This window comes from Bombina bombina, chromosome 5 (assembly GCF_027579735.1).
Source record: "Bombina bombina isolate aBomBom1 chromosome 5, aBomBom1.pri, whole genome shotgun sequence".
NCBI classification, from domain to species: Eukaryota; Metazoa; Chordata; class Amphibia; order Anura; family Bombinatoridae; genus Bombina; species Bombina bombina.
In genome coordinates, this window is record NC_069503.1 from 519586491 (window position 1) to 519612327 (window position 25837).

The following is a 25837-nucleotide window of genomic DNA, read 5'->3' on the forward strand; positions in this document are numbered from 1 at the left end:
TCCTTGGACTGGATACACTTAACAAGAGAAAACATGTTGTATGAAATAATCTGATATAGTTATAAGTCTGTCATTGTTATTATTGCAATTATTTTTATACCAGTCATAAAAGAACAAAGCTGCTATGCTGGCTTAAAATGTAGTTATGTATTTTGTCTGAAAAAAACAGTGATGATAATTTAAAAAGAAAATAATGTAATTTTGTATAGAGTATATCAATCCCATATTTTTGAACAAATATGTCAATGTGTCAAGCAATGTCACTGAAAACGAAAAAAAAAAAAAAAGACTTTAAACACTATATTTTTATTTAATCCTTTTAAATACAATAGATTTGACTATACATTGAGTTTTGCTCATGTAAGTAACTCCTGTTAAATTTGAAGCTTAAACAACCTGTACTTTTAGTATTGCAAAACTGATTAACACTAAAACAAATAAAAAAAACATAATTCATCTGCAACTGATCAAGAGTTCTATGCAGATTTTCACACCTTAAAATTGTATTGTTGCCAACCTAATTAAAAAATAACAAAACATGTGAGGCACTCAACTAAATGTATGGATGCCAGAACAGTTTTGAAATTGTGTGGGCAAATTTGAATTGCTATTTTATATTAATAAGGTAAAAAGATCCTGTAGAATATTACAAAAGCAAGTTATATAAAAAGGCATGTACAGTCATATTTCACTGGGTATTGTCATTGTAAATATAATAGCAAAAATTACCTGAGAATGTACGTCAAAAGAAACATCTGCAACACAAGAAATGGATAGGAAAAGCTCTCACGGAGAGGGGGGGTCCACATTACACGAGTGCACTATAAATCAAAAGAAAACAAGGCAATCAATGGCTACAATAATGGCTACAATATTTGTATTAATTCTATATTTACATATGTATAGTGTTCTCCACAGAAAAGTTTGCCAGCCGGGTGGGGGAAGTGAAATATTTTGAAATATTGTAACATTTGTTATTTATAAATGTTGCTTAAAGTAAATGTAAACTTTAAGGAATGTGTGCCAAGTTTTAAAAAATCCTATTAAAAACAGAGGCACTTTCATTCATAAAAGTTTACATTTTAGCCGTTTTGTTAAAATACCTTCTCTTCTTGCAAAGCCGGAGCAGCGCTTCCCCTGCCCCTTGCTCGTCTCTTCTTATGTCAGCAATGATGAATTCAGCTTCCCCCCCCCAGAAAACATTGCCTGAGGCAATGCCGTGATTGGAGGGAGCCGGATTCTTCATTTCTGACCTATGAAGAGATGAGCGACACGGGGGGGAAGAGCTGCTCCGGCTTTGCAAGTAGAAAAGGTAAGTATCTTAACAAAACAGCTAAAATGTAAACTTTGATGAATAAAAATGCCCCTGTTTTTAATAGGATTTTTAAAAACTGGGCACACATTCCTAAACGTTTACATTCACTTTAAGCTATACAAAGCACAAATTAATTGCGTAATTTAAAGGGACAGTCAAGTCCAAAAAAAAAGTTCATGATTTAAATAGGCAAAGTAATTTTAAACAACTTTCCAAATTACTTTTATCACCAATTTTGCTTTGTTCTTTTGGCATTCTTAGTTGAAAGCTAAACCTAGGAGGTTCATATGCTAATTTCTTAGATCTTGAAGACTGCCTCTAATCTGAATGCATTTTGACCACCATATAGATAACATTGAGCTCATGCACGTGAAGTTACCCTGGAGTGAGCACTGATTGGCTAAAATGCAAGTCTGTGAAAATAACTGAAATAAGGGGGCAGTTTACAGAGGCTTAGATACAAGGTAATCAGAGGTAAAAAGTGTTGGTTATGCAAAACTGGGGAATGGGTAATAAAGAGATTATCTTTCTTTTTAAACAACAAAGCATATTGAAAACATTTAATATTAGCTAATTTAAGCTTAATATTGACTTAAATTTTAGTCAGGTGGTCAGTAAAATCAGTTGAGTTGTGATCCCACTAATTAGACCATGGTGTGAACACTGTGTATACTATGTAAGTGTGTATATATATATTCATAATCAGATCATGACCCCATTATATAGAATAAGGGCCTTGCTTTCAAAGTCCAGGGTATAATGTATTGTAAAGGCATTTCTTTACAGAAAGGGTGGTTAATTCATAAAAAAAAGACTGCCAAAAGTGGTGGTAAAGAAATTACTGTAAAAGAATAAAAGAATGACAGTCAAAAACAGAAGGAAATGGGTAGACTCAATAGACATTGCGATTCTTATCTTCCATCAAAAACATAAATTATGCTTACCTGATAATTTCATTACCATCGAGGGGATGAGAGTCCACGGCTTCATTCATTACTATTGGGAATTAAGAACCTGGCCACCAGAAGGAGGCAAACACACCCCAGCCAAAGGCTTAAATACCTCCCCCACTTCCCTCATCCCCCAGTCATTCTGCCGAGGGAACCAGGAACCGTAGGAGAAATATCAGGGTAAAAAAGGTGCCAGAAGATGAATAAATTTAGGGCCGCCCAACAGAGATACAGGCGGGAGACATGGACTCTCCTCCCCTCGATGGAAATTAAATTATCTGGTAAGCATAATTTATGTTTTCCATCTAAAAGGGAGGAGAGTCCACGGCTTCATTCATTACTGTCGGGAACATATACCCAAGCTCTAGAGGACACTGAATGAAACCTTCTTCTTCCTTCTTTTTAAAGGAAGAAGAAGGGGAAAAGGAAGAACCTAATCGGTATCTTAGGTTCCAGAACCTACAGAGTAGCAAGCACCTGCCGTAGCAGAAAGTGCAAATTCTTCATCCTAAACCTATAACAAGGATCCTCCACCACCGGAGGTTTAGATGACACGGACTCCGACCCAGAAGGGGCCTCCTCCTAAGTGTCAGAGTGGGCCTCGTCATCGTATAGAGCCTCTGGATCTCCCATCAGCGAGGACAAACCCTGGGCCGGGCCGCTATGATAGACCCTACGCTTGCGCTTAGCAGAACGTGGTAAGGCATGGATCACTTTCTAAACCACCGATTCCAGTTAGTCCGCAAAGTCTGACGGCCAACAGTTGGACCCCGGGGCGCTGCATGTGCAATCGGAGATGAATGTAGGGAACGCACCTCCCGGGACGAAGAACCCTCAGAGGTGGACGGCTCAGTAGTACTAGACATTCGTTTACATTTAGAAGTTTTAACTTTATCAAGGCATGTGGAACATAGTTGAGCATGCTGATCTACCAGAACCTCCTCATAATAAACACAGGAATGAGACTTTATTAAGGAAGGAGAGCCTTCCAACGCCTTAGAGTCCTCCGTCGCTTGCGCGCTTGGTTAGACTAACTTTATTTATTAAAAAGGCACCTTTATACCACCAATGGCTGGGGCACTCACCACCTCCTAGGACCCGGACTACAGAAACGGCTACATCTCCTGCGCCACAGATCAACGCAAGGATAGAAAGCCCCACCCAGTCACATGGAATGACTGGCAGTACTGACCCTGCACTAGGGAAAAACGCGCCAAAAAATGGCCGCACAATGTTTCCGCAAGTAACCTGAAAGTTCTACACATTGCCAGAGCCTCATCTCGCACATAACGCAGCAATGACACAATAAACAATATCATGTATAAACCCCCCCTGTTCAATAATCCCCCTTCCAGTAATATTAACCCTTGATTCTGTAAAGATAAAAAGGCGCCACACCGTGACCCTGTCTTCTATGTTATCATTATTAATAAAAAATGAAACAATCTTACCAGAATCTACGCTGTGGAACAGGAACACGGCCATTCAAGTGTGACAGGTTAGTAGCCTCGCTCCTGACATGGACTTGAGTGAAGAAAGCAAGCAACGAAACTCGTCAACGCTGATTGCTTATGGAGCTGTTAATATGAGTCGGGATGGTTTTGCAGAAACACTCTCCCTGAATCTCCCTGTATCTAACTTTCACCCAGGCTCTCACTAAGAGGTTGACAGGACTACTTAAAACTCCAGTCCCACTGCGAAGAGTACTACCCTCCATAAGAGACTACTCCGAAACTCCGGCACTCCTCTGCCATCCTCCTGTGACAAAAGGCAAAGAATGACTGAGGGATGAGGGAAGTGGGGGAGGTATTTAAGACTTTGGCTGGGGTGTCTTTGCCTCCTCCTGGTGGCCAAGTTCATAATTCTCAATAGTAAATAGCATTACATAATTAACAAGTGCATAGTAAAAAGACAATGCAATAACACTTACTAATTTTTTATATTTCATAAAAGCAGAAGACTTTTCTGGCATATTTATATTTCTCCCATTTGCCAGTCCCCTGTATCATGTGACAGAAATCAGCCAATCTTAGACTAGTATACATATTCCATGTGAGCTTGTGCACATGCTCAGTATGAGCTGGTGCCTCAAAACAATTAACTATAAAAAAAATGATAATGGAAGTAAATTGGAAAGATTCTTAAAATTGTGTGCTCTTTCTGAATCAAGAAAGTTTAATTTTGACTTGAGTGTCCCTTTAATAAATGTGAGTCTTTATTTCCATGAACTTTTACAATGTGCATTTTTTCATGTTCAGAATGTTTTAAGACTAACACATCATTCTACAAGGTCAACACAAAATGCTTTTAAGTAAAGTTGACTATTGTTGCCCCTGTTTATACACCTACATACTTGTGCCTAACATCTACAAACACATTTCTCATTCCTATGATGCATTTTCAAATGCATTATATTAAAACAAACCATTTAATATGTATCAGAATTATATAAATTATGTTATAGTATAATTGCAGAAGTGAAAACCCTATATATAATCATACATATATTTATATTCATTAAAACAGAAAAAATGGTTTATATGTAGTTAGTGCCCCCTGGTGGAAATATTTAACTTCAGCAAGATAAGTCTGGAAAAAAGATGAACATGAACATTTAATAATAACAGAATTTATGTTTACCTGATAAATTACTTTCTCCAACGGTGTGTCCGGTCCACGGCGTCATCCTTACTTGTGGGATATTCTCCTCCCCAACAGGAAATGGCAAAGAGCCCAGCAAAGCTGGTCACATGATCCCCCCTAGGCTCCGCCTTCCCCAGTCATTCGACCGACGTAAAGGAGGAATATTTGCATAGGAGAAATCATATGATACCGTGGTGACTGTAGTTAGAGAAATTAAATCATCAGACCTGATTAAAAAACCAGGGCGGGCCGTGGACCGGACACACCGTTGGAGAAAGTAATTTATCAGGTAAACATAAATTCTGTTTTCTCCAACATAGGTGTGTCCGGTCCACGGCGTCATACTTACTTGTGGGAACCAATACCAAAGCTTTAGAACACGGATGATGGGAGGGAGCAAATCAGGTCACCTAGATGGAAGGCACCACGGTTTGCAAAACCTTTCTCCCAAAAATAGCCTCAGAAGAAGCAAAAGTATCAAATTTGTAAAATTTGGTAAAAGTGTGCAGTGAAGACCAAGTCGCTGCCTTACATATCTGATCAACAGAAGCCTCGTTCTTGAAGGCCCATGTGGAAGCCACAGCCCTAGTGGAATGAGCTGTGATTCTTTCAGGAGGCTGCCGTCCGGCAGTCTCATAAGCCAATCTGATGATGCTTTTAAGCCAAAAAGAGAGAGAGGTAGAAGTTGCTTTTTGACCTCTCCTTTTACCAGAATAAACAACAAACAAGGAAGATGTTTGTCTGAAATCCTTTGTAGCCTCTAAATAGAATTTTAGAGCACGAACTACATCCAAATTGTGCAACAAACGTTCCTTCTTTGAAACTGGATTCGGACACAAAGAAGGCACAACTATCTCCTGGTTAATATTTTTGTTAGAAACAACTTTCGGAAGAAAACCAGGTTTAGTACGCAAAACCACCTTATCTGCATGGAACACCAGATAAGGAGGAGAACACTGCAGAGCAGATAACTCTGAAACTCTTCTAGCAGAAGAAATTGCAACCAAAAACAAAACTTTCCAAGATAATAACTTAATATCTACGGAATGTAAGGGTTCAAAGGGAACCCCTTGAAGAACTGAAAGAACTAAATTGAGACTCCAAGGAGGAGTCAAAGGTTTGTAAACAGGCTTGATTCTAACCAGAGCCTGAACAAAAGCCTGAACATCTGGCACAGCTGCCAGCTTCTTGTGAAGTAAAACAGATAAAGCAGAAATCTGTCCCTTCAAAGAACTTGCAGATAATCCTTTCTCCAAACCCTCTTGTAGAAAGGATAGAATCTTAGGAATTTTTACCCTGTTCCATGGGAATCCTTTCGATTCGCACCAACAGATATATTTCTTCCATACTTTATGGTAAATTTTCCTAGTTACAGGCTTTCTAGCCTGAATAAGAGTATCAATGACAGAATCTGAGAACCCACGCTTTGATAAAATCAAGCGTTCAATTTCCAAGCAGTCAGTTGGAGTGATGCCAGATTCGGATGTTCGAACGGACCTTGAACAAGAAGGTCCCGTCTCAAAGGTAGCTTCCATGGTGGAGCCGATGACATATTCACCAGGTCTGCATACCAAGTTCTGCGTGGCCACGCAGGAGCTATCAAGATCACCGAAGCCCTCTCTTGATTGATCCTGGCTACCAGCCTGGGAATGAGAGGAAACGGTGGGAACACATAAGCTAGGTTGAAGGTCCAGGGCGCTACTAGTGCATCTACTAGAGTCGCCTTGGGATCCCTGGATCTGGACCCGTAGCAAGGAACCTTGAAGTTCTGACGGGACGCCATCAGATCCATGTCTGGAATGCCCCATAATTGAGTTATTTGGGCAAAGATTTCCGGATGGAGTTCCCACTCCCCCGGATGAAATGTCTGACGACTCAGAAAATCCGCTTCCCAATTTTCCACTCCTGGGATGTGGATTGCAGACAAGTGGCAGGAGTGAAGCTCCGCCCATTGAATTACTTTGGTCACTTCTTCCATCGCCAGGGAACTCCTGGTTCCCCCCTGATGGTTGATATATGCAACAGTCGTCATGTTGTCTGATTGAAACCTTATGAATTTGGCCTTTGCTAGTTGAGGCCAAGCCTTGAGAGCATTGAATATCGCTCTCAGTTCCAGAATGTTTATCGGGAGAAGAGATTCTTCCCGAGACCATAGACCCTGAGCCTTCAGGTGTTTCCAGACCGCGCCCCAGCCCACCAGGCTGGCGTCGGTCGTTACAATGACCCACTCTGGTCTTCTGAAGCTCATCCCTTGGGACAGGTTGTCCAGGGTCAGCCACCAACGGAGTGAATCTCTGGTCCTCTGATCTACTTGGATCGTCGGGGACAAATCTGTATAATCCCCATTCCACTGTCTGAGCATGCACAGTTGTAATGGTCTTAGATGAATTCGCGCAAAAGGAACTATGTCCATTGCCGCAACCATCAAACCTATTACTTCCATGCACTGCGCTATGGAAGGAAGAAGAACAGAATGAAGAACTTGACAAGAGCTTAGAAGTTTTGATTTTCTGGCTTCTGTCAGAAAAATCTTCATTTCCAAGGAGTCTATTATTGTTCCCAAGAAGGGAACTCTTGTTGATGGGAATAGAGAACTTTTTTCTACGTTCACTTTCCACCCGTGAGATCTGAGAAAGGCTAGGACAATGTCCGTATGAGCCTTTGCTTGAGGTAGAGACGACGCTTGAATCAGTATGTCGTCCAAGTAGGGTACTACTGCAATGCCCCTTGGCCTTAGCACCGCTAGAAGGGACCCTAGTACCTTTGTGAAAATTCTTGGAGCAGTGGCTAGTCCGAATGGAAGTGCCACAAACTGGTAATGCTTGTCCAGAAAGGCGAATCTTAGGAACCGATGATGTTCCTTGTGGATAGGAATATGTAGATACGCATCCTTTAAATCCACCGTGGTCATGAATTGACCTTCCTGGATGGTAGGAAGAATTGTCCGAATGGTTTCCATCTTGAACGATGGGACCTTGAGAAATTTGTTTAGGATCTTGAGATCCAAAATTGGCCTGAATGTTCCCTCTTTTTTGGGAACTATGAACAGATTGGAGTAAAACCCCATCCCTTGTTCTCCTAATGGAACAGGATGAATCACTCCCATTTTTAACAGGTCTTCTACACAATGTAAGAATGCCTGTCTTTTTATTTGGTCTGAAGACAATTGAGACCTGTGGAACCCTCCCCTTGGGGGTAGTTCCTTGAATTCCAGGAGATAACCTTGAGAAACTATTTCTAGCGCCCAAGGATCCTGAACATCTCTTGCCCAAGCCTGAGCGAAGAGAGAGAGTCTGCCCCCCACCAGATCCGGTCCCGGATCGGGGGCCAGCATCTCATGCTGTCTTGGTAGCGGTAGCGGGCTTCTTGGCCTGCTTACCTTTGTTCCAGCCTTGCATCGATCTCCAGGCTGGCTTGGTTTGAGAAGAATTACCCTCTTGCTTAGAGGATGTAGAATTTGAGGCTGGTCCGTTTCTGCGAAAGGGACGAAAATTTGTTTTATTTTTAGCCTTAAAAGACCTATCCTGAGGAAGGGCGTGGCCCTTTCCCCCAGTGATGTCTGAAATAATCTCTTTCAAGTCAGGGCCAAACAGCGTTTTCCCCTTGAAAGGGATGTTAAGCAATCTGTTCTTGGAGGACACATCCGCTGACCAAGACTTCAGCCAAAGCGCTCTGCGCGCCACAATAGCAAAACCTGAATTTTTCGCCGCTAATCTAGCTAATTGCAAAGTGGCGTCTAAGGTAAAAGAGTTAGCCAACTTAAGTGCTTGAACTCTGTCCATAACCTCCTCATAAGAGGATGCTTGATTGAGCGACTTTTCTAGTTCCTCGAACCAGAAACACGCTGCTGTAGTGACAGGAACAATGCATGAAATTGGTTGTAGAAGGTAACCTTGCTGAACAAACATCTTTTTAAGCAAACCCTCTAATTTTTTATCCATAGGATCTTTAAAAGCACAACTATCTTCTATAGGGATAGTGGTGCGTTTGTTTAGAGTAGAAACCGCCCCCTCGACCTTGGGGACTGTCTGCCATAAGTCCTTCCTGGGGTCGACCATAGGAAATAATTTCTTAAATATAGGGGGAGGGACAAAAGGTATGCCGGGCCTTTCCCATTCTTTATTTACAATGTCCGCCACCCGCTTGGGTATAGGAAAAGCTTCGGGGGGCACCGGGACCTCTAGGAACCTGTCCATCTTACATAATTTCTCTGGAATGACCAAATTGTCACAATCATCCAGAGTAGATAACACCTCCTTAAGCAGAGCGTGGAGATGTTACAATTTAAATTTAAATGTAATAACGTCAGGTTCAGCTTGTTGAGAAATTTTTCCTGAATCTGAAATTTCTCCCTCAGACAAAACCTCCCTAGCCCCTTCAGACTGGTGTAAGGGCATGTCAGAACCATTATCATCAGCGTCCTCATGCTCTTCAGTATCTAAAACAGAGCAGTCGCGCTTTCGCTGATAAGTGGGCATTTTGGCTAAAATGTTTTTAATAGAATTATCCATTACAGCCGTTAATTGTTGCATAGTAAGGAGGATTGGCGCACTAGATTCACTAGGGACCTCCTGAGTGGGCAAGACTGGTGTAGACATAGAAGGAGATGATGCAGTACCATGCTTACTCCCCTCACTTAAGGAATCATTTTGGGCAACATTATTATCAGTGGCATCATTGTCCCTACTTTGTTTGTCACATTCATCACATATATTTAAATGGAGAGGAACCTTGGCTTCCGAACATACAGAACATCGTCTATCTGATAGTTCAGACATGTTAATAGGCATAAACTTGATAACAAAGCACAAAAAACGTTTTAAAATAAAACCGTTACTGTCTCTTTAAATTTTAAACTGAACACACTTTTTTACTGAATATACGCAAAAGTATGAAGGAAATGTTCAAAATTCACCAAAATTTCACCACAGTGTCATAAAGCCTTAAAAGTATTGCACACCAAATTTGAAAGCTTTAACTCTTAAAATAACGGAACCGGAGCCGTTTTTACATTTAACCCCTATACAGTCCCTGGTATCTGCTTTGCTGAGACCCAACCAAGCCCAGAGGGGAATACGATACCAAATGACGCCTTCAATAAGCTTTTTCAGTGGATCTGAACTCCTCACACATGCATCTGCATGCCTTGCTTCTCAAAAACAACTGCGCATTAGTGGCGCGAAAATGAGGCTCTGCCTATGACTAGAAAAGGCCCCCAGTGAAAAAGGTGTCCAATACAGTGCCTGACGTTTTTTTTAATAAAATTCCCAAGATTAAAATAACTCTCCAAAGTTATAAACCATTAAATATGTTTATAAAGTAATCGTTTTGGCCCAGAAAAATGTCTACCAGTCTTTAAAGCCCTTGTGAAGCCCTTTTATTCTTATATTGAAAATTAAGAAAATGGCTTACCGGATCCCATAGGGAAAATGACAGCTTCCAGCATTACCAAGTCTTGTTAGAAATGTGTCATACCTCAAGCAGCCAAAGTCTGCTCACTGTTTCCCCCAACTGAAGTTAATTCCTCTCAACAGTCCTGTGTGGAAACAGCCATCGATTTTAGTAACGGTTGCTAAAATCATTTTCCTCTTACAAACAGAAATCTTCATCTCTTTTCTGTTTCAGAGTAAATAGTACATACCAGCACTATTTTAAAATAACAAACTCTTGATAGAAGAATAAAAACTACATTTAAACACCAAAAAACTCTGAGCCATCTCCGTGGAGATGTTGCCTGTGCAACGGCAAAGAGAATGACTGGGGAAGGCGGAGCCTAGGGGGGATCATGTGACCAGCTTTGCTGGGCTCTTTGCCATTTCCTGTTGGGGAGGAGAATATCCCACAAGTAAGGATGACGCCGTGGACCGGACACACCTATGTTGGAGAAATCTAAATAACTTTAATAACAGTTAACGTTTTGATGAATATAATGTTCTATGAGACCTGTTTTGAAACAATCACAGACAATATTGTAAGTGATCAATTATAAACCCAGTTTAATTTGGCCTTGCATTAAGTTCCATATATGCACACAAACAACACTTTACTAGGTCAAAAATTAAGAAAATGAGAAGTAGAATTTAAAAAGTTTTTGTTTTTCCCCCCACAAAATTCAGCTAAATAATATTTTAGCAATATAAACAGAATGGCAGACACAACACACTCCTCAAACAGGGTAATTTTAACATTGGTGGTTGTACTCTGATACTCTCATTATGATGAGTACTGCATCATAAGAACATATGGAGGTCTACTGATAGCAATTTGGTTAAAACCCTTTAAATACAATATATTAAAATACTTACTTCACCATGATTAAAAAAGTAGCACAGGACAGTGATAATGCCTCCAATTCGACTGCCACTGAAGAAGAAAAAAAAAGAAAAAAAAAAAAGTTTATATTAATATAATAGTTTAAATGTATTTCAGCATAATGAAGTCTGGAAGAGAAACAGAGGACACCAGAACCTTGTATCTCAGTCTGGGGGCCATTTACTCCTGGAGCATTGGCAAGGGGTACTCAGTGTCTTGCCTTTTCATTATTCATTGTAATTATTCATTACAAAAATCAGTATTTCTCAGTTCTACCCTCAAGCAACCCTAACAGTCCTACATTGTATTTCCCTGTCTGAACTCATCAGTTACTCATTCAATGTGACTAGTTCACCTGTCCTCAGGTAGGGAAATCATTTGAATCTGGCCAGCTAGGGACATTTGAGGACTGGAGTTGAGGAGTGTTGATGTAAAGTGTGTCACAGGGAAAGTGCTAGATAAAGTGTTTAACACTGTGAAAAAAATGTCGTAAACAAAGGACCAAAGTGAAATACCACAAGGAAAAAATACCATGACGAAATGTGCCAGACAGAGAGTTCTATACCCAAGTATGCCACAAAGAAATGTGCCTGATATCCCGTGTATGTGATGGTGTAAGATGCAGAAACATGGGAACATGAATATTACTTCCCACTTTGTATGATTTTTTTAATTAATGTAGGTAACAAAAAATTAAAGAATAATGTTTGTTGTGTGTGTGTGTTTTCTCTATAAGTTGCTTTCTTTATTATTTATTAAAACAAAATTTATGCTTACCTGATAAATTTCTTTCTTTCTGGATATGGAGAGTCCACAACGTCAATCAATTACTAGTGGCAATATCACTCCTGGCCAGCAGGAGGAGGAAAAGAGCACCACAGCAAAGCTGTTAAGTGTCACTCCCCTACCCAGAATCCCCAGTCATTCGTCCGAAGGGAAATGGAAAAGGAATAACACAAAGGTGTAGAGGTGCCTGAAGTTTAGTGAAAAATAACTGTACACAACGTCATTCAATTACTAGTGGGAACCAAAACCCAAGCTAGAGGACACAGAATGAACAGGGAGGGAGAACAAGACAGGCAGACCTAAACAAAAGGCCCCACCGCTTGAAGAACCTTTATCCCAAAAGAGGCCTCAGTCGAGGCAAAAGTATCAAATTTGGAAAAATTTGAAAAAAGGACCAAGTTGCCTGCTTTCTGTTCCACAGAAGCTTAATTTTTGAAAGCCCAAGAAGAGGAGACAGCCCTAGTGGAATGAGCTGTAATTCTCTCAGGAGGCTGCTGTCCAGCAGTCTCATAAGCAAAACGAATCATACGTCTCAACCAGAGGGAAAGAGAAGTAGAAGTAGCCTTCTGACCCTTATGTTTTCCTGAGAAACAAACAAACAGGGCAGAAGACTGGCGAAAATCCTTAGTCGCCTGTAAGTAGAATTTTAGAGCACGCAGAACATCCACGTTGTGCAACAGACGTTCTTTATGAGAAGGAGGATTGGGACAGAAATAAGGAACAACAATTTCCTGATTAATATTTCTATCCGAAAAGATTTAAGGAAGAAACCCCAATTTAGTACGAAGAACCGCCTTATCCGCATGAAAGATAAGGTAAGGCGAATCACACTGCAAAGCCGAGAGTTCCGAAACTCTCCGAGCAGAAGAGATAGCAAAAAGAAACAACATTTTCCAAGATAGCAACTTAATATCTATGGAATGCATTGGCTCAAACGGAGACTGCTGCAAAACTTTAAGAACAAGATTAAGGCTCCAAGGAGGAGTAACAGGTTTAAATACAGGCCTGATTCTGACCATGGCCTGACAAAAAGATTGAACATCTGCCAAATCCGCCAGACGCTTGTGTAACAAAATAGATAATGCAGAAATCTGACCATTCAGAGAACTGACTGACAAACCTTTCTCCAGACCTGGAGAAAAGACAAAATTCTAGGAATCCTGACTCTACTCCAAGAGTAGCCCTTAGATTCACACCAATAAAGGTATTTACGCCATACCTTATGGTAAATTTTTTAAGTAACAGGCTTGCGAGCCTGGATCATGGTCTCAATGAACAACTCAGAAAATCCTTGCTTAGACAGAACTAAGCGTTCAATCTCCAAGCAGTCAGCTTCAGAGAAACGGGATTCGGATGGAGGAATGGACCCCGAGATAGAAGGTCCTTCCTCAGAGGCAACCTCCAAGGCGGCCGAGATGACATCTTCACTATCCTGCGAGGCCATGCAGGAGCTATTAGAATAACCGATGCTCTCTCTTGTTTGATACGAGCAATAACTCGTGGAAGGAGTGCAAACTGAGGAAACAGGTATGCTAGACCGAACACCCAAGGGACCACCAGAGCATCTATCAGAGCGGCCTGAGGATCTCTTGACCTTGAACCGTACCTTGGAAGCTTGGCATTCTGCCAAGACGCCATCAGATCCAACTCTGGCACCCCCCATTTGAGGGTTAACCTGTAGAACACCTCCGGATGGAGAGCCCACTCCCCAGAATGAAATGTCTGACTGCTCAGGAAATCCGCTTCCTAGTTGTCCACTCCAGAAATGTGGATGGCAGATAGACAACAATTGTGAGCTTCTGCCAACTGAATAATCTGTGCCACCTCCTTAATGGCTAAGGAACTCTAAGTTCCTCCCTGGTAGTTGATGTAAGCCACTGAGGTGATGAAACCTGATAAAACGGGCTGAAGACAATTGAGGCCAAGCCATCAGAGCATTGTAAATCACTCTCAACTCCCAGATGTTTATGGGGCGAGCAGACTCCTCTGGACTCCATAGTCCCTGCGCTTTTAACAAGTCCCAGACTGCTCCCAGCCTAGCAGGCTGGCATCCATGGTCACACTCACCCAGGAAGGTCTCCGGAAGCATGTGCTCTGAGACAGATGCTCCTGAAAAAGCCACCATGGGAGAGAGTCTCTTGTCGACTGATCTAGATCTATCATCTAAAAAAGAGATCTAAATGGTCTCCGTTCCACTGTCTGAGCATGCATAATTGCAGCGCTCTCAAATGGAATCGAGCAAAGGGAATGATGTCCATGGAAGCGACCATCAGACCAATTACCTCCATACATTGAGCCACTGATGGCTGAACAGTAGACTGAACAGAGAGGCATGAGGAGAGAATTTTGGATTTTCTGACCTCCGTCAGAAAATTTTTCATAGATAGGGAATCTATTATGGTCCCTAAGAAAACCATCCTTGAAGCTGGAACAAGGGAACTCTTTTCTAGATTCACTTCCCAACCGTGGGGACGTAGAAAAGACAACAAAATCTCTGTATGAGCAGCTGAACCAATATGTCGTCCAGGTATGGCGCCACTGCAATTCCCAGAGACCTGATCACTGCCAAGAGAGCCCCCAGAACCTTTGAGAAAATTCTGGGAGCTGTGGCAAGGCCAATTGGAAGAGCCCCAAACTAAAAGTGTTTGTCTAGAAAGGCGAATCTCAGGAATTTGTGATGATCCCTGTGGATGGGAACATGAAGATATGAGTCCTTCAAGTCTATGGTCATCATGAACTGACCCTCTTGGACCAAAGGAAGAATAGAACGAATGGTTTCCATTTTGAAGGACGGTACCCTGAGAAACTTGTTGAGGCACTTAAGGTCTAAAATGGGTTGAAAAGTTACATCTTTTTTGGGAACCACGAACAGATTTGAATAGAATCCTAGACCCTGTTTCCTTACTGGAACTAGAACAATCACTTCCAGGGAGGAAAGGTCCTGAACGCAGTTCAAGAATGTCTCTCTTTTTACCTGGTCTGCAGATAATCTTGAGAGGTGAAATCTGCCCCTGGGAGGGAACGTTTTGAATTCTATTTTTAAACCATGAGATACTATGTTCACGGCCCAAGGAACTGGGACATCTCGTCTCCATGCTTGACAAAACAGAGAAAGTCTTGCACCCCCTTGATCCGATCCCGGACCAGGGGCTGACCCTTCATGCTGACTTAGACTCAGCTGAGGGTTTCTTTGATTGCTTCCCCTTATTCCAAGACTGATTGGGCTTCCAAGAAGACTTGGACTGTTCCTGCATGGAAGAGGGAGAGGAAGACTTTTGACCTTTGAAGTTACGAAAGGAACATAAAATTACTTTGACATCCTTTGAGTCTGTTCTTCTTGTCTTGCAGTAGAAAAGACCCTTTTCCACCTGTAACATCAGAAATTATTTCTGCCAGACCAGGTCCAACAAGGTCTTGCCCTTGTAAGGAAGCGCCAGAAGCTTGGACTTAGAGGTAACATCAGCTGACCAAGATTTTAGAAACAATGCCCTGCGGGCTAGGATAGTGAAGCCAGACATCTTGGCTCCTAGTCTAATGATTTGCATGTTAGCATCAGAAATAAAGGAATTGGTCAGTTTGAGAGCCTCTTGTATCTCCTCCAACAGAGTCTCTACTAAAATTGATTTAGAAAAGGCGTTGCACAAATAAGATGCCGCATTTGCTACTGTGGCAATACAAAATGCAGGTTGCCCTGATGAACATACATCTTCTTCAAATAAGCTTCCAGCTTTTTGTCCATGGGATCCTTAAAGGAGCAGCTATCTTCTATAGGGATTGTAGTTCTCTTAGCCAGAGTAGAAATAGCCCCTTCTACTTTAGGCACCATGCTCCAAGAATCTTGAATGGAGTCAGCAACAGGAAACTGTTTTTTAAATACAGGAGATGGGGAGAAAGGAATCCCTGGCTTCTCCTATTCCTGTGAAATAATCTCTGTGACACGGTTTGGGACAGGAAAAACTTCCACAGAGGAAGGAACATCATAGTATTCATTAAGTTTACTAGACTTCTTAGGGTTGACAACAACAGAAATATCAGAGTCGTCCAAAGTAGCTTAAATCTGAAGTTTACTTCTTCAGTATCAGATGAAGAAATAATAATGTACAAATCTGAGATTTCCCTCTCAGAGGCTACCGACGCATCCTCCTAATCAGACTTATGAGGGAGGGCAACCTGCGTAGCAGTAGGTGGAACAGAAACCTTACTATCTGAATGTCTATTTTTTCTTTTGCATTTTCCCAGCATAGGAAAAGCAGATAATGCTGCAGATACCATAGAAGATACCGGTGAAGCAAAATCTGCAGGCAAATAAACTCCTCCAGGAGGATGAGAGGAACTGCAGGGCACTGTATGTGATGCCATAGAGGCTTGGGACATTTGAGGAGAAAGCTGTGGCATTGCCTGAACAGCAACATCCTGAGAGACATTGGGCTCAGAGGGCAACAATTTATCTTTAAATTGAAGTGTTCTAGCAAAGCATGCAGCACAGAATTGAATAGCCAAAACAATTTGTGCCTCAAGGCATAACAAGCATTTGTCAAAAGACACAGAGTCTTGGTCCATGTCATAATACTAAATAAAAAATTCCCCAAATTGTAGAATTTTTTTAAATACACTGTCACTTTAAGAATTTTTAATACCACAGCCGCTTAACGTTATGCAAAAATTCTTTAAAATAATAAACCAATCAGTCCCCCTACACCTCAGACAGGCTAAGGTGCCTTATCATAACACTTATACACAATTTGGGTATATGTCTCTAAAACGATCATATAGTAGATCAACACTGAAGAGACTGAAATTCAATGATGCCGCTCCGCTCCGTGAATATCCGACAGCAGAGAGAAGTCACATGACAGGCAGAGAGAGGAAACTACGCAGCAAGTAAAAGGAGCGTTTCCCTCTGCCTACAACACCCGAGCTTAATACAGGGAGTGCAGAATTATTAGGCAAGTTGTATTTTTGAGGATTAATTTTATTATTGAACAACAACCATGTTCTCAATGAACCCAAAAAACTCATTAATATCAAAGCTGGATAGTTTTGGAAGTAGTTTTTAGTTTGTTTTTAGTTATAGCTATTTTAGGGGGATATCTGTGTGTGCAGGTGACTATTACTGTGCATAATTATTAGGCAACTTAACAAAAAACAAATATATACCCATTTCAATTATTTATTTTTACCAGTGAGACCAATATAACATCTCAACATTCACAAATATACATTTCTGACATTCAAAAACAAAACAAAAACAAATCAGTGACCAATATAGCCACCTTTCTTTGCAAGGACACTCAAAAGCCTGCCATCCATGGATTCTGTCAGTGTTTTGATCTGTTCACCATCAACATTGCGTGCAGCAGCAACCACAGCCTCCCAGACACTGTTCAGAGAGGTGTACTGTTTTCCCTCCTTGTAAATCTCACATTTGATGATGGACCACAGGTTCTCAATGGGGTTCAGATCAGGTGAACAAGGAGGCCATGTCATTAGATTTTCTTCTTTTATACCCTTTCTTGCCAGCCACGCTGTGGAGTACTTGGACGCGTGTGATGGAGCATTGTCCTGCATGAAAATCATGTTTTTCTTGAAGGATGCAGACTTCTTCCTGTACCACTGCTTGAAGAAGGTGTCTTCCAGAAACTGGCAGTAGGACTGGGAGTTGAGCTTGACTCCATCCTCAACCCGAAAAGGCCCCACAAGCTCATCTTTGATGATACCAGCCCAAACCAGTACTCCACCTCCACCTTGCTGGCGTCTGAGTCGGACTGGAGCTCTCTGCCCTTTACCAATCCAGCCACGGGCCCATCCATCTGGCCCATCAAGACTCAATATCATTTCATCAGTCCATAAAACCTTAGAAAAATCAGTCTTGAGATATTTCTTGGCCCAGTCTTGACGTTTCAGCTTGTGTGTCTTGTTCAGTGGTGGTCGTCTTTCAGCCTTTCTTACCTTGGCCATGTCTCTGAGTATTGCACACCTTGTGCTTTTGGGCACTCCAGTGATGTTGCAGCTCTGAAATATGGCCAAACTGGTGGCAAGTGGCATCTTGGCAGCTGCACGCTTGACTTTTCTCAGTTCATGGGCAGTTATTTTGCACCTTGGTTTTCCCACACGCTTCTTGCGACCCTGTTGACTATTTTGAATGAAACGCTTGATTGTTCGATGATCACGCTTCAGAAGCTTTGCAATTTTAAGAGTGCTGCATCCCTCTGCAAGATATCTCACTATTTTTGACTTTTCTGAGCCTGTCAAGTCCTTCTTTTGACCCATTTTGCCAAAGGAAAGGAAGTTGCCCAATAATTATGCACACCTGATATAGGGTGTTGATGTCATTAGACCACACCCCTTCTCATTACAGAGATGCACATCACCTAATATGCTTAATTGGTAGTAGGCTTTCGAGCCTATACAGCTTGGAGTAAGACAACATGCATAAAGAGGATGATGTGGTCAAAATACTCATTTGCCTAATAATTCTGCACTCCCTGTATACACAAACGCTCAAGCAGTCTGTCAGTTAGCCTGTTCTAGCTAAGCAAGCAAAGAAAACCAACTGCCAAATTTTAAGTTTATACATAAATCCCTGTATAAACCATAAGCCACACACACATACTAATAAAGTATGTCAACAAGATTAGCCCAAAGAGGAAAAACGTCCCAATAAAGGGAATATTAACCCCTAGTCTCAACATACATAATGTGCCTGCCCACTGCCAAAGAAAATCCTGCATAAAGGATTTTAAAAATGTCTCCATCTGCTGCATATGACATATTCTTCTGAAGTTCAAGTCTCCAAGACCTAGAAGACAAAAGCACTCACCTGCAGTCTAGCTGTCTGGCAAGAAGACAGCTCACAAGTTGTGAAAGGACACATACTCCTTACAGAGAGCTGTAGAAAAAGAAAGAACAGAGTAACCAACTCTGACTTTATGTACCATGGGCAGCAATGTGTTCGGAAACAAAGCAAGGACTACCTCACAACTTCCTAACTGGTTCAAAGCCACCACTACTCTACTGAAGAGATTGACATGGACTCAGCTAAACCCAAATCCTTGCTTGCAGGTAAAAGTACCCAAAAAAGGAATTCATTTCTTCAGACACCAAACTTCACCTCCTCCATTGATAGAGGCAAAAGAGAATGACTGGGGATTATGGGTAGGGGAGTGACCCTTAACAGCTTAGCTGTGGTGCTCTTTGCCTCCTCCTGCTGGCCAAGAGTGATATTCCCACTAGTAATTGAATGACATCGTGGACTCTCCATATCTTAGGAAAGAAATACAGTTTTTCCAGTATTTAAATTCAGTAACACTGGACTTTAAAATACATAACTGAAAAAAAGAAAAAATCTGATACCAATTATTCACATTCTGTAATATACATGATTGGCTCTTTTGTGTTGCAGTTGGAGGTAATTAGTGCAAAACGTTATGCCTGTACAGGTCTTGCTACAAAAAAATATTTTCTAGAACTTTACAAAATTGGCTATAAACTATCCTGTTTGTTATTAATTTTGAATGAATATTTATACAATACCATTATCATTGAATCTCATTAGCTTGTAGGATTTTGTTTATGGCTTTTGTCTACAGTTGAGGCGTAGCTATCCTCTAATGTTTAACAAAAGGATAAAACAAATACTGCACTGTGCTATATAGAATTACATGAACAGTTAATACTGTGATTTTAATATAAAATGTTTATACGTAGTAACACATCTTTGCAATGTATGTTCCTCTTTTTTTTGTCCCCATGTAATTTAGCTTTTAAATTGTTAAAAACTAGAAATGCACACTGCAGACTTCTCAAAGATAACCCTGCTATATATCTTTCCCTAATCTAATTTTAACAGATAACAACTACAAAATAATGCACTTTATACTAGCATAATGATAGTGGCTAGTCATATCTTCTCTAGAAGCAAGCCCAGATTGGCTCCTCAAATAAGGCAAGTGATGGACGGAGAGTGACTATCAAAAAGAATTGCAGCAAACAAGATGTTAATGTATTTTTAAAATGTTTAAATATGGTTGACATGTTATTCTATAGCAAGCCAACAGAAATGTCTTGTCATTACCAGGTGTTAAGTGTCCCTAAGGCATTATTTTTTATTAACACAGTAGAGACGGTCCTTGCTGCTTCTTAAACTTTCATGCCATCTCTGAGGTGGCAGACTAAAAACATCCTGGTTTGACCTATTCGGAATGACTGACAAGCCCTGCAAAAGCAGGCGACGGGGCCTACACAAGAAATATTGAATGCTATATTAAATTCAGGCAGCTAATGCTGCCTCACTGTCAGGGTGCCAGGAATCAGACTTAGACGAGAAGTGCAAAAATAATCACACCTTTATTATTAACAAAAAATAATAAAAGGTCCACAAGTCAAATAACAAGCCAGGAGTCAAAGCCAGAGCTGGTAGTCAGACAAGCCGAGTCAGGAGCCAAAGCGAATAGTCAGACGAGCCGGAATCAGGAACAAGGAGAACAGCAGAGTTAGGAACAAGCCAGGGATCAGGAACCAGGAGGGACGTCAGACAGCCAGGTAATACACAGGAACTCACAAACAGGTCTGAGACAACGCAAGGGCAAAGCATACTGAACAGAGGCCCTTTAAATAATAAGTGATGACATCACAATTCTGAGACTGCAACCTGTCTCACACCGATGATGTACACCAGTCTGACCATAAGAGGGAGTGCAGGAAATGAACAGCATCACACATTCTGTACCAGACTCAGCAAAAGAGGTAAATAAAATGGCTGCCAGCAGCACATGGCAAACAAAGCAGGGAAAAAACCCTGACAGTACCCTCCCCTCAACGACCCCTCCCCCACAGGAGGACAAAAGGCTTATTGGGGAAACTGGCATAGAAGGCAAAGAGGAGGGAGGGAGCATGAACATCAGAGGAGGGAACCCATGAACGCTCCTCCGGACCGTAGCCCCTCCAGTGAACCAAATACTGTACGCAGCCCCTGGACATGCAAGAGTCAATAATGCAGCTGAACTCATGTTCTTCATGGTTGTCAACAGAGATAAAACGGGGATGAGGCAACACATTGGTAAACCGATTACAAACCAATGGTTTCAAGAGGGAGACATGAAAAACTTTGGAGATGCGCATTGCAGGAGGAAGGTCAAGAGCGTAGGCCACAGGATTGACCCGTCTGAGTAGATGAAAAGGACCAACATAATGGGGAGCCAGCTTATTGGAAGGCACACGAAGGTTCAAGTTGCGGGAGGACAGTCAAACCCTCTCACCAACCTGGTAGGAAGGCGCGGGCAGACGCCTACTATCAGCCTGGAACTTTTGGCGCTGCATAGAACAATGAAGGCAATCCTGAATCTGCACCCACGTGGAACAGAGTTGCCGGTGATGCTCCTCCAAAGCCGGAATACCTTGAGAGATGAATGAATCGGGCAACAAGGATGGTTGAAACCCATAATTCGGGGATAACTGGGAGTAAGCATTAATAGCACTATTATGAGCAAACTCTGTCCAAGGTAACAGTTCAGACCAATTATTGTGGTGATCTGAGACATAAAAGAGGAACTGTTCCAGAGCTTGATTAGTCCATTCCGCAGCCCCATTGGATTGAGGGTGATATGCCGAGGAGAAGTAAAGTTGGATCCCCATTTGAGCACAAAAGGAACGCCAAAATCTGGAGACAATCTGGCTACCCCGGTCCGACACTATCTCTTTGGGTAATCCATGTAAACGGAAGACCTCTCGGGCAAAAATTGAAGCAAGCTCCTGAGCAGTAGGCAGATTCTTCAAGGGAATGCAATGTGACATTTTAGAAAAACGGTCAACCACCATAAGGATAACAGTATTAACACTGGAAACAGGGAGCTCGACAATGAAGTCCATGGAAAGATGTGTCCAAGGACACTCACCATTAGCAATAGGTTGATGAAGACCCACAGGAAGACATCGAGGAGTCTTATTCTGTGCACAAACTGAGCAGGAGGCAACATACGCAGCAACATCAGAACGAAGACCTGGCCACCAGAATTGTCGAGTGACAGACCAAATAATTTGGTTCTTGCCAGGGTGACCTGCGGCTTTAAGATAGTTGTAAGTGTGCAAAAGTTTAGTTTGAAGATTCTCAGGAACAAAGCACTTACCACTAGGTTTCTCAGGAGGTGCATTGGTTTGTGCAGCCAGGATCTCCTCCCCCAAGGGAGAAGTCAAATTAGTACGTATGGTAGCCAAAATATGGTCAGGAGGTATAACTGGAGTAGGTACAGACTCCTCCTTGGACAGAGGAGAAAATTGTCGAGAGAGGGCATCAGCCCTAACATTCTTACTACCAGGCAGGTAAGAGACCACATAATTAAACCGAGACAAAAATAGCGCCCATCTGGCCTGTCGGGCGACAAACGTTTTCCTTCGGATAGATAAGTTAAATTCTTATGGTCAGTAAGAATGAGCACTGGTACGCTAGTACCCTCGAGAAGATGCCTCCATTCCTTGAGTGCCAAAATTATAACCAGTAATTCCCTGTCACCAATTTCATAATTGCACTCCGCTGGAGACATGTCGTCTAAGTACACCACAACACACTGTTGCAACACATCACGTAGGACATCATTAATAAATTCCTGGAAAACCGCAGGAGCATTACATAGCTCCTTGATCCTAACGAGATTGTACGCTCCTCTCAAATCAAGTTTATAAAAGACCGTAGCTCCCTTGAGGCGGTCAAAGAGTTCCATAAAGAGAGGAATAGGGTAAGCATTCTTAATGGTAAGACGATTAAGACCCCTATAATCGATGCATGGTCTTAACTCGCCACCCTTTTTCTTCACAAGAAGAAGCCAGCCCCTGCAGGAGAGCAGGATTTGTGGATGATCCCCCGCAACAGAGCATCGGCAACATACTCCTCCATAGCAAAATTCTCTGCAACAGACAGAGGGGGCTAGTTATCAAGCCGTCTACTTTTCTGGCTTCGCCGGCCCAATACGTCCGCCTAAGCTCGCCTACCTTCGCCGCCGCGGACCTTGAATACGTTCGCCTAAGTTATCAAATAAAGCTGTCAAAAAGCCGCGGGGCGATGAGCAGCGGACTGTGACAGTTATCACTCATCCGATCTCGCTGCCCTTCGGCTTTTTCCCAGCTTTATTGCTAGCCTGTCACTAAGCACTCACACTAAACTGCACTGTTCTACCCCCTATACCTGCGCCCCCGGAGCCCCCCGCAACTAAATAAAGTTATTAACCCCTAAACCGCCGCTCCTAGACACTGCCGCAACTCTTATAAATGTATTAACCCCTAAACCGCCGCTCCTAGACCCCGCCGCAACTCTTATAAATGTATTAACCCCTAAACCGCCGCTCCCGGACACCGCTGCCACCTACAGTATACCTAGTAACCCCTATCCTGCCCCCCCTACACCGTCGCCCTCTATTATAAAATTATTAACCCCTATCCTGCTGATCCCGCACCTCTCCGCAACTAAATAAATAGTTTAACCCCTAAACCGCCGCTCCATGAACCCGCCGCAACCTATATTAAACATATTAACCCCTATCCTGCCCCCCCTACACCTTCGCCACCTATAATAAATTTATTAACCCCTATCCTGCCCCCCACTACGCCGCCGCCACTGTAATAAAATTATTAACCCCTAAACCTAAGTCTAACCCTAACGCCCCCCTAACTTAAATATTAATTAAATAAATCTAAATAAATTAACTCTTATTAACTAAATGAATCCTATTTAAAACTAAATACTTACCTTTAAAATAAACCCTAATATAGCTACAATATAAATAAGAATTATATTCTAGCTATCTTAGGATTTATATTTATTTTACAGGTAACTTTGTATTTATTTTAGCTAGTTAGAATAGTTATTAAATAGTTATTAACTATTTAATAACTACCTAGCTAAAAGAAATACAAAATTACCTGTAAAATAAATCCTAACCTAAGTTACAATTAAACCTAATACTACACTATCATTAAATTAACTAAATAAACTACCTACAAATAACTACAATTAAATACAATTACATAAACTAACTAAAGTACAAAAAATAAAAAAAGCTAAGTTACAAAAAATAAAAAATTAAGTTACAAACATGTTAAAAATATTACAACAATTTTAAGCTACTTACACCTAATCTAAGCCCCCTAATAAAATAACAAACCCCCCAAAATAAGAAAAATCCCTACCCTATTCTAAATTAAATAAATTTCAAAGCTCTTTTACCTTACCAGCCCTTAAAAGGGCCATTTGTGGGGGCATGCCCCAAAAAGTTCAGCTCTTTTGCCTGTAAAAGAAAAATACAACCCCCCCAACATTAAAACCCACCACCCACATACCCCTAATCTAACCCAAACCCCCCTTACAAAAACCTAACACTAATCCCCTGAAGATCATCCTACCTTGAGTCGTCTTCACTCAGCCGAGCCACCGATGGAACTGAAGAGGACATCCGGAGCGGAAGAAGTTAATCCTCCAAGCGGCGCTGAAGAAATCTTCCATCCGATGAAGTCATCATCCAGGCGGCGCTGAAGAAGTCTTTGATCCGGCCGATGTCATCTTCCAAGAGGCGCTGAAGATGTCTTCTATCCGGGTGAAGTCATCTTCCAAGCCGGGTCTTGAATCTTCCTTCTGCCGACGCGGAACCACCTTCTTCACCGACGGACTACGACGAATGACGGCTCCTTTAAGGGACGTCATCCAAGATGGCGTCCCCTCAATTCCGATTGGCTGATAGGATTCTATCAGCCAATCGGAATTAAGGTAGGAAAAATCTGATTGGCTGATGGAATCAGCCAATCAGATTGAGCTCGCATTCTATTGGCTGTTCCGATCAGCCAATAGAATGCGAGCTCAATCTGATTGGCTGATTGGATCAGCCAATCGGATTGAACTTGAATCTGATTGGCTGATTCCATCAGCCAATCAGATTTTCCTACCTTAATTCCGATTGGCTGATAGAATCCTATCAGCCAATCGGAATTGAGGGGACGCCATCTTGGATGACGTCCATTAAAGGAGCCGTCATTCGTCGTAGTCCGTCGGTGAAGAAGGTGGTTCCGCGTCGGCGGAAGGAAGATTCAAGACCCGGCTTGGAAGATGACTTCACCCGGATAGAAGACATCTTCAGCGCCTCTTGGAAGATGACATCGGCCGGATCAAAGACTTCTTCAGCGCCGCCTGGATGATGACTTCATCGGATGGAAGATTTCTTCAGCGCCGCTTGGAGGATTAACTTCTTTCGCTCCGGATGTCCTCTTCAGTTCCATCGGTGGCTCGGCTGAGTGAAGACGACTCAAGGTAGGATGATCTTCAGGGGATTAGTGTTAGGTTTTTGTAAGGGGGGTTTGGGTTAGATTAGGGGTATGTGGGTGGTGGGTTTTAATGTTGGGGGGGTTGTATTTTTCTTTTACAGGCAAAAGAGCTGAACTTTTTGGGGCATGCCCCCACAAATGGCCCTTTTAAGGGCTGGTAAGGTAAAAGAGCTTTGAAATTTATTTAATTTAGAATAGGGGAGGGATTTTTCTTATTTTGGGGGGTTTGTTATTTTATTAGGGGGCTTAGATTAGGTGTAAGTAGCTTAAAATTGTTGTAATATTTTTAACATGTTTGTAACTTATTTTTTTATTTTTTGTAACTTAGCTTTTTTTATTTTTTGTACTTTAGTTAGTTTATGTAATTGTATTTAATTGTAGTTATTTGTAGGTAGTTTATTTAGTTAATTTAATGATAGTGTAGTATTAGGTTTAATTGTAACTTAGGTTAGGATTTATTTTACAGGTAATTTTGTATTTCTTTTAGCTAGGTAGTTATTAAATAGTTAATAACTATTTAATAACTATT

General features: G+C 41.7%; 1 protein-coding gene across 1 annotated transcript in view; it reads right to left on the reverse strand.

The window, feature by feature from the left end:
- The window catches only part of DPY19L1 (dpy-19 like C-mannosyltransferase 1), a 550250-nt gene that overhangs the window by 330147 nt on the left and 194266 nt on the right, over nt 1–25837 (reverse strand). Inside the window, exons 8-9 of the mRNA XM_053715774.1 lie at nt 11214–11271; nt 730–821 (exon numbers count right to left, since the gene is read on the reverse strand). Coding sequence (XP_053571749.1) covers nt 730–821; nt 11214–11271 — 150 coding nt within the window. The remainder of the gene's footprint in view (nt 1–729; nt 822–11213; nt 11272–25837) is intronic.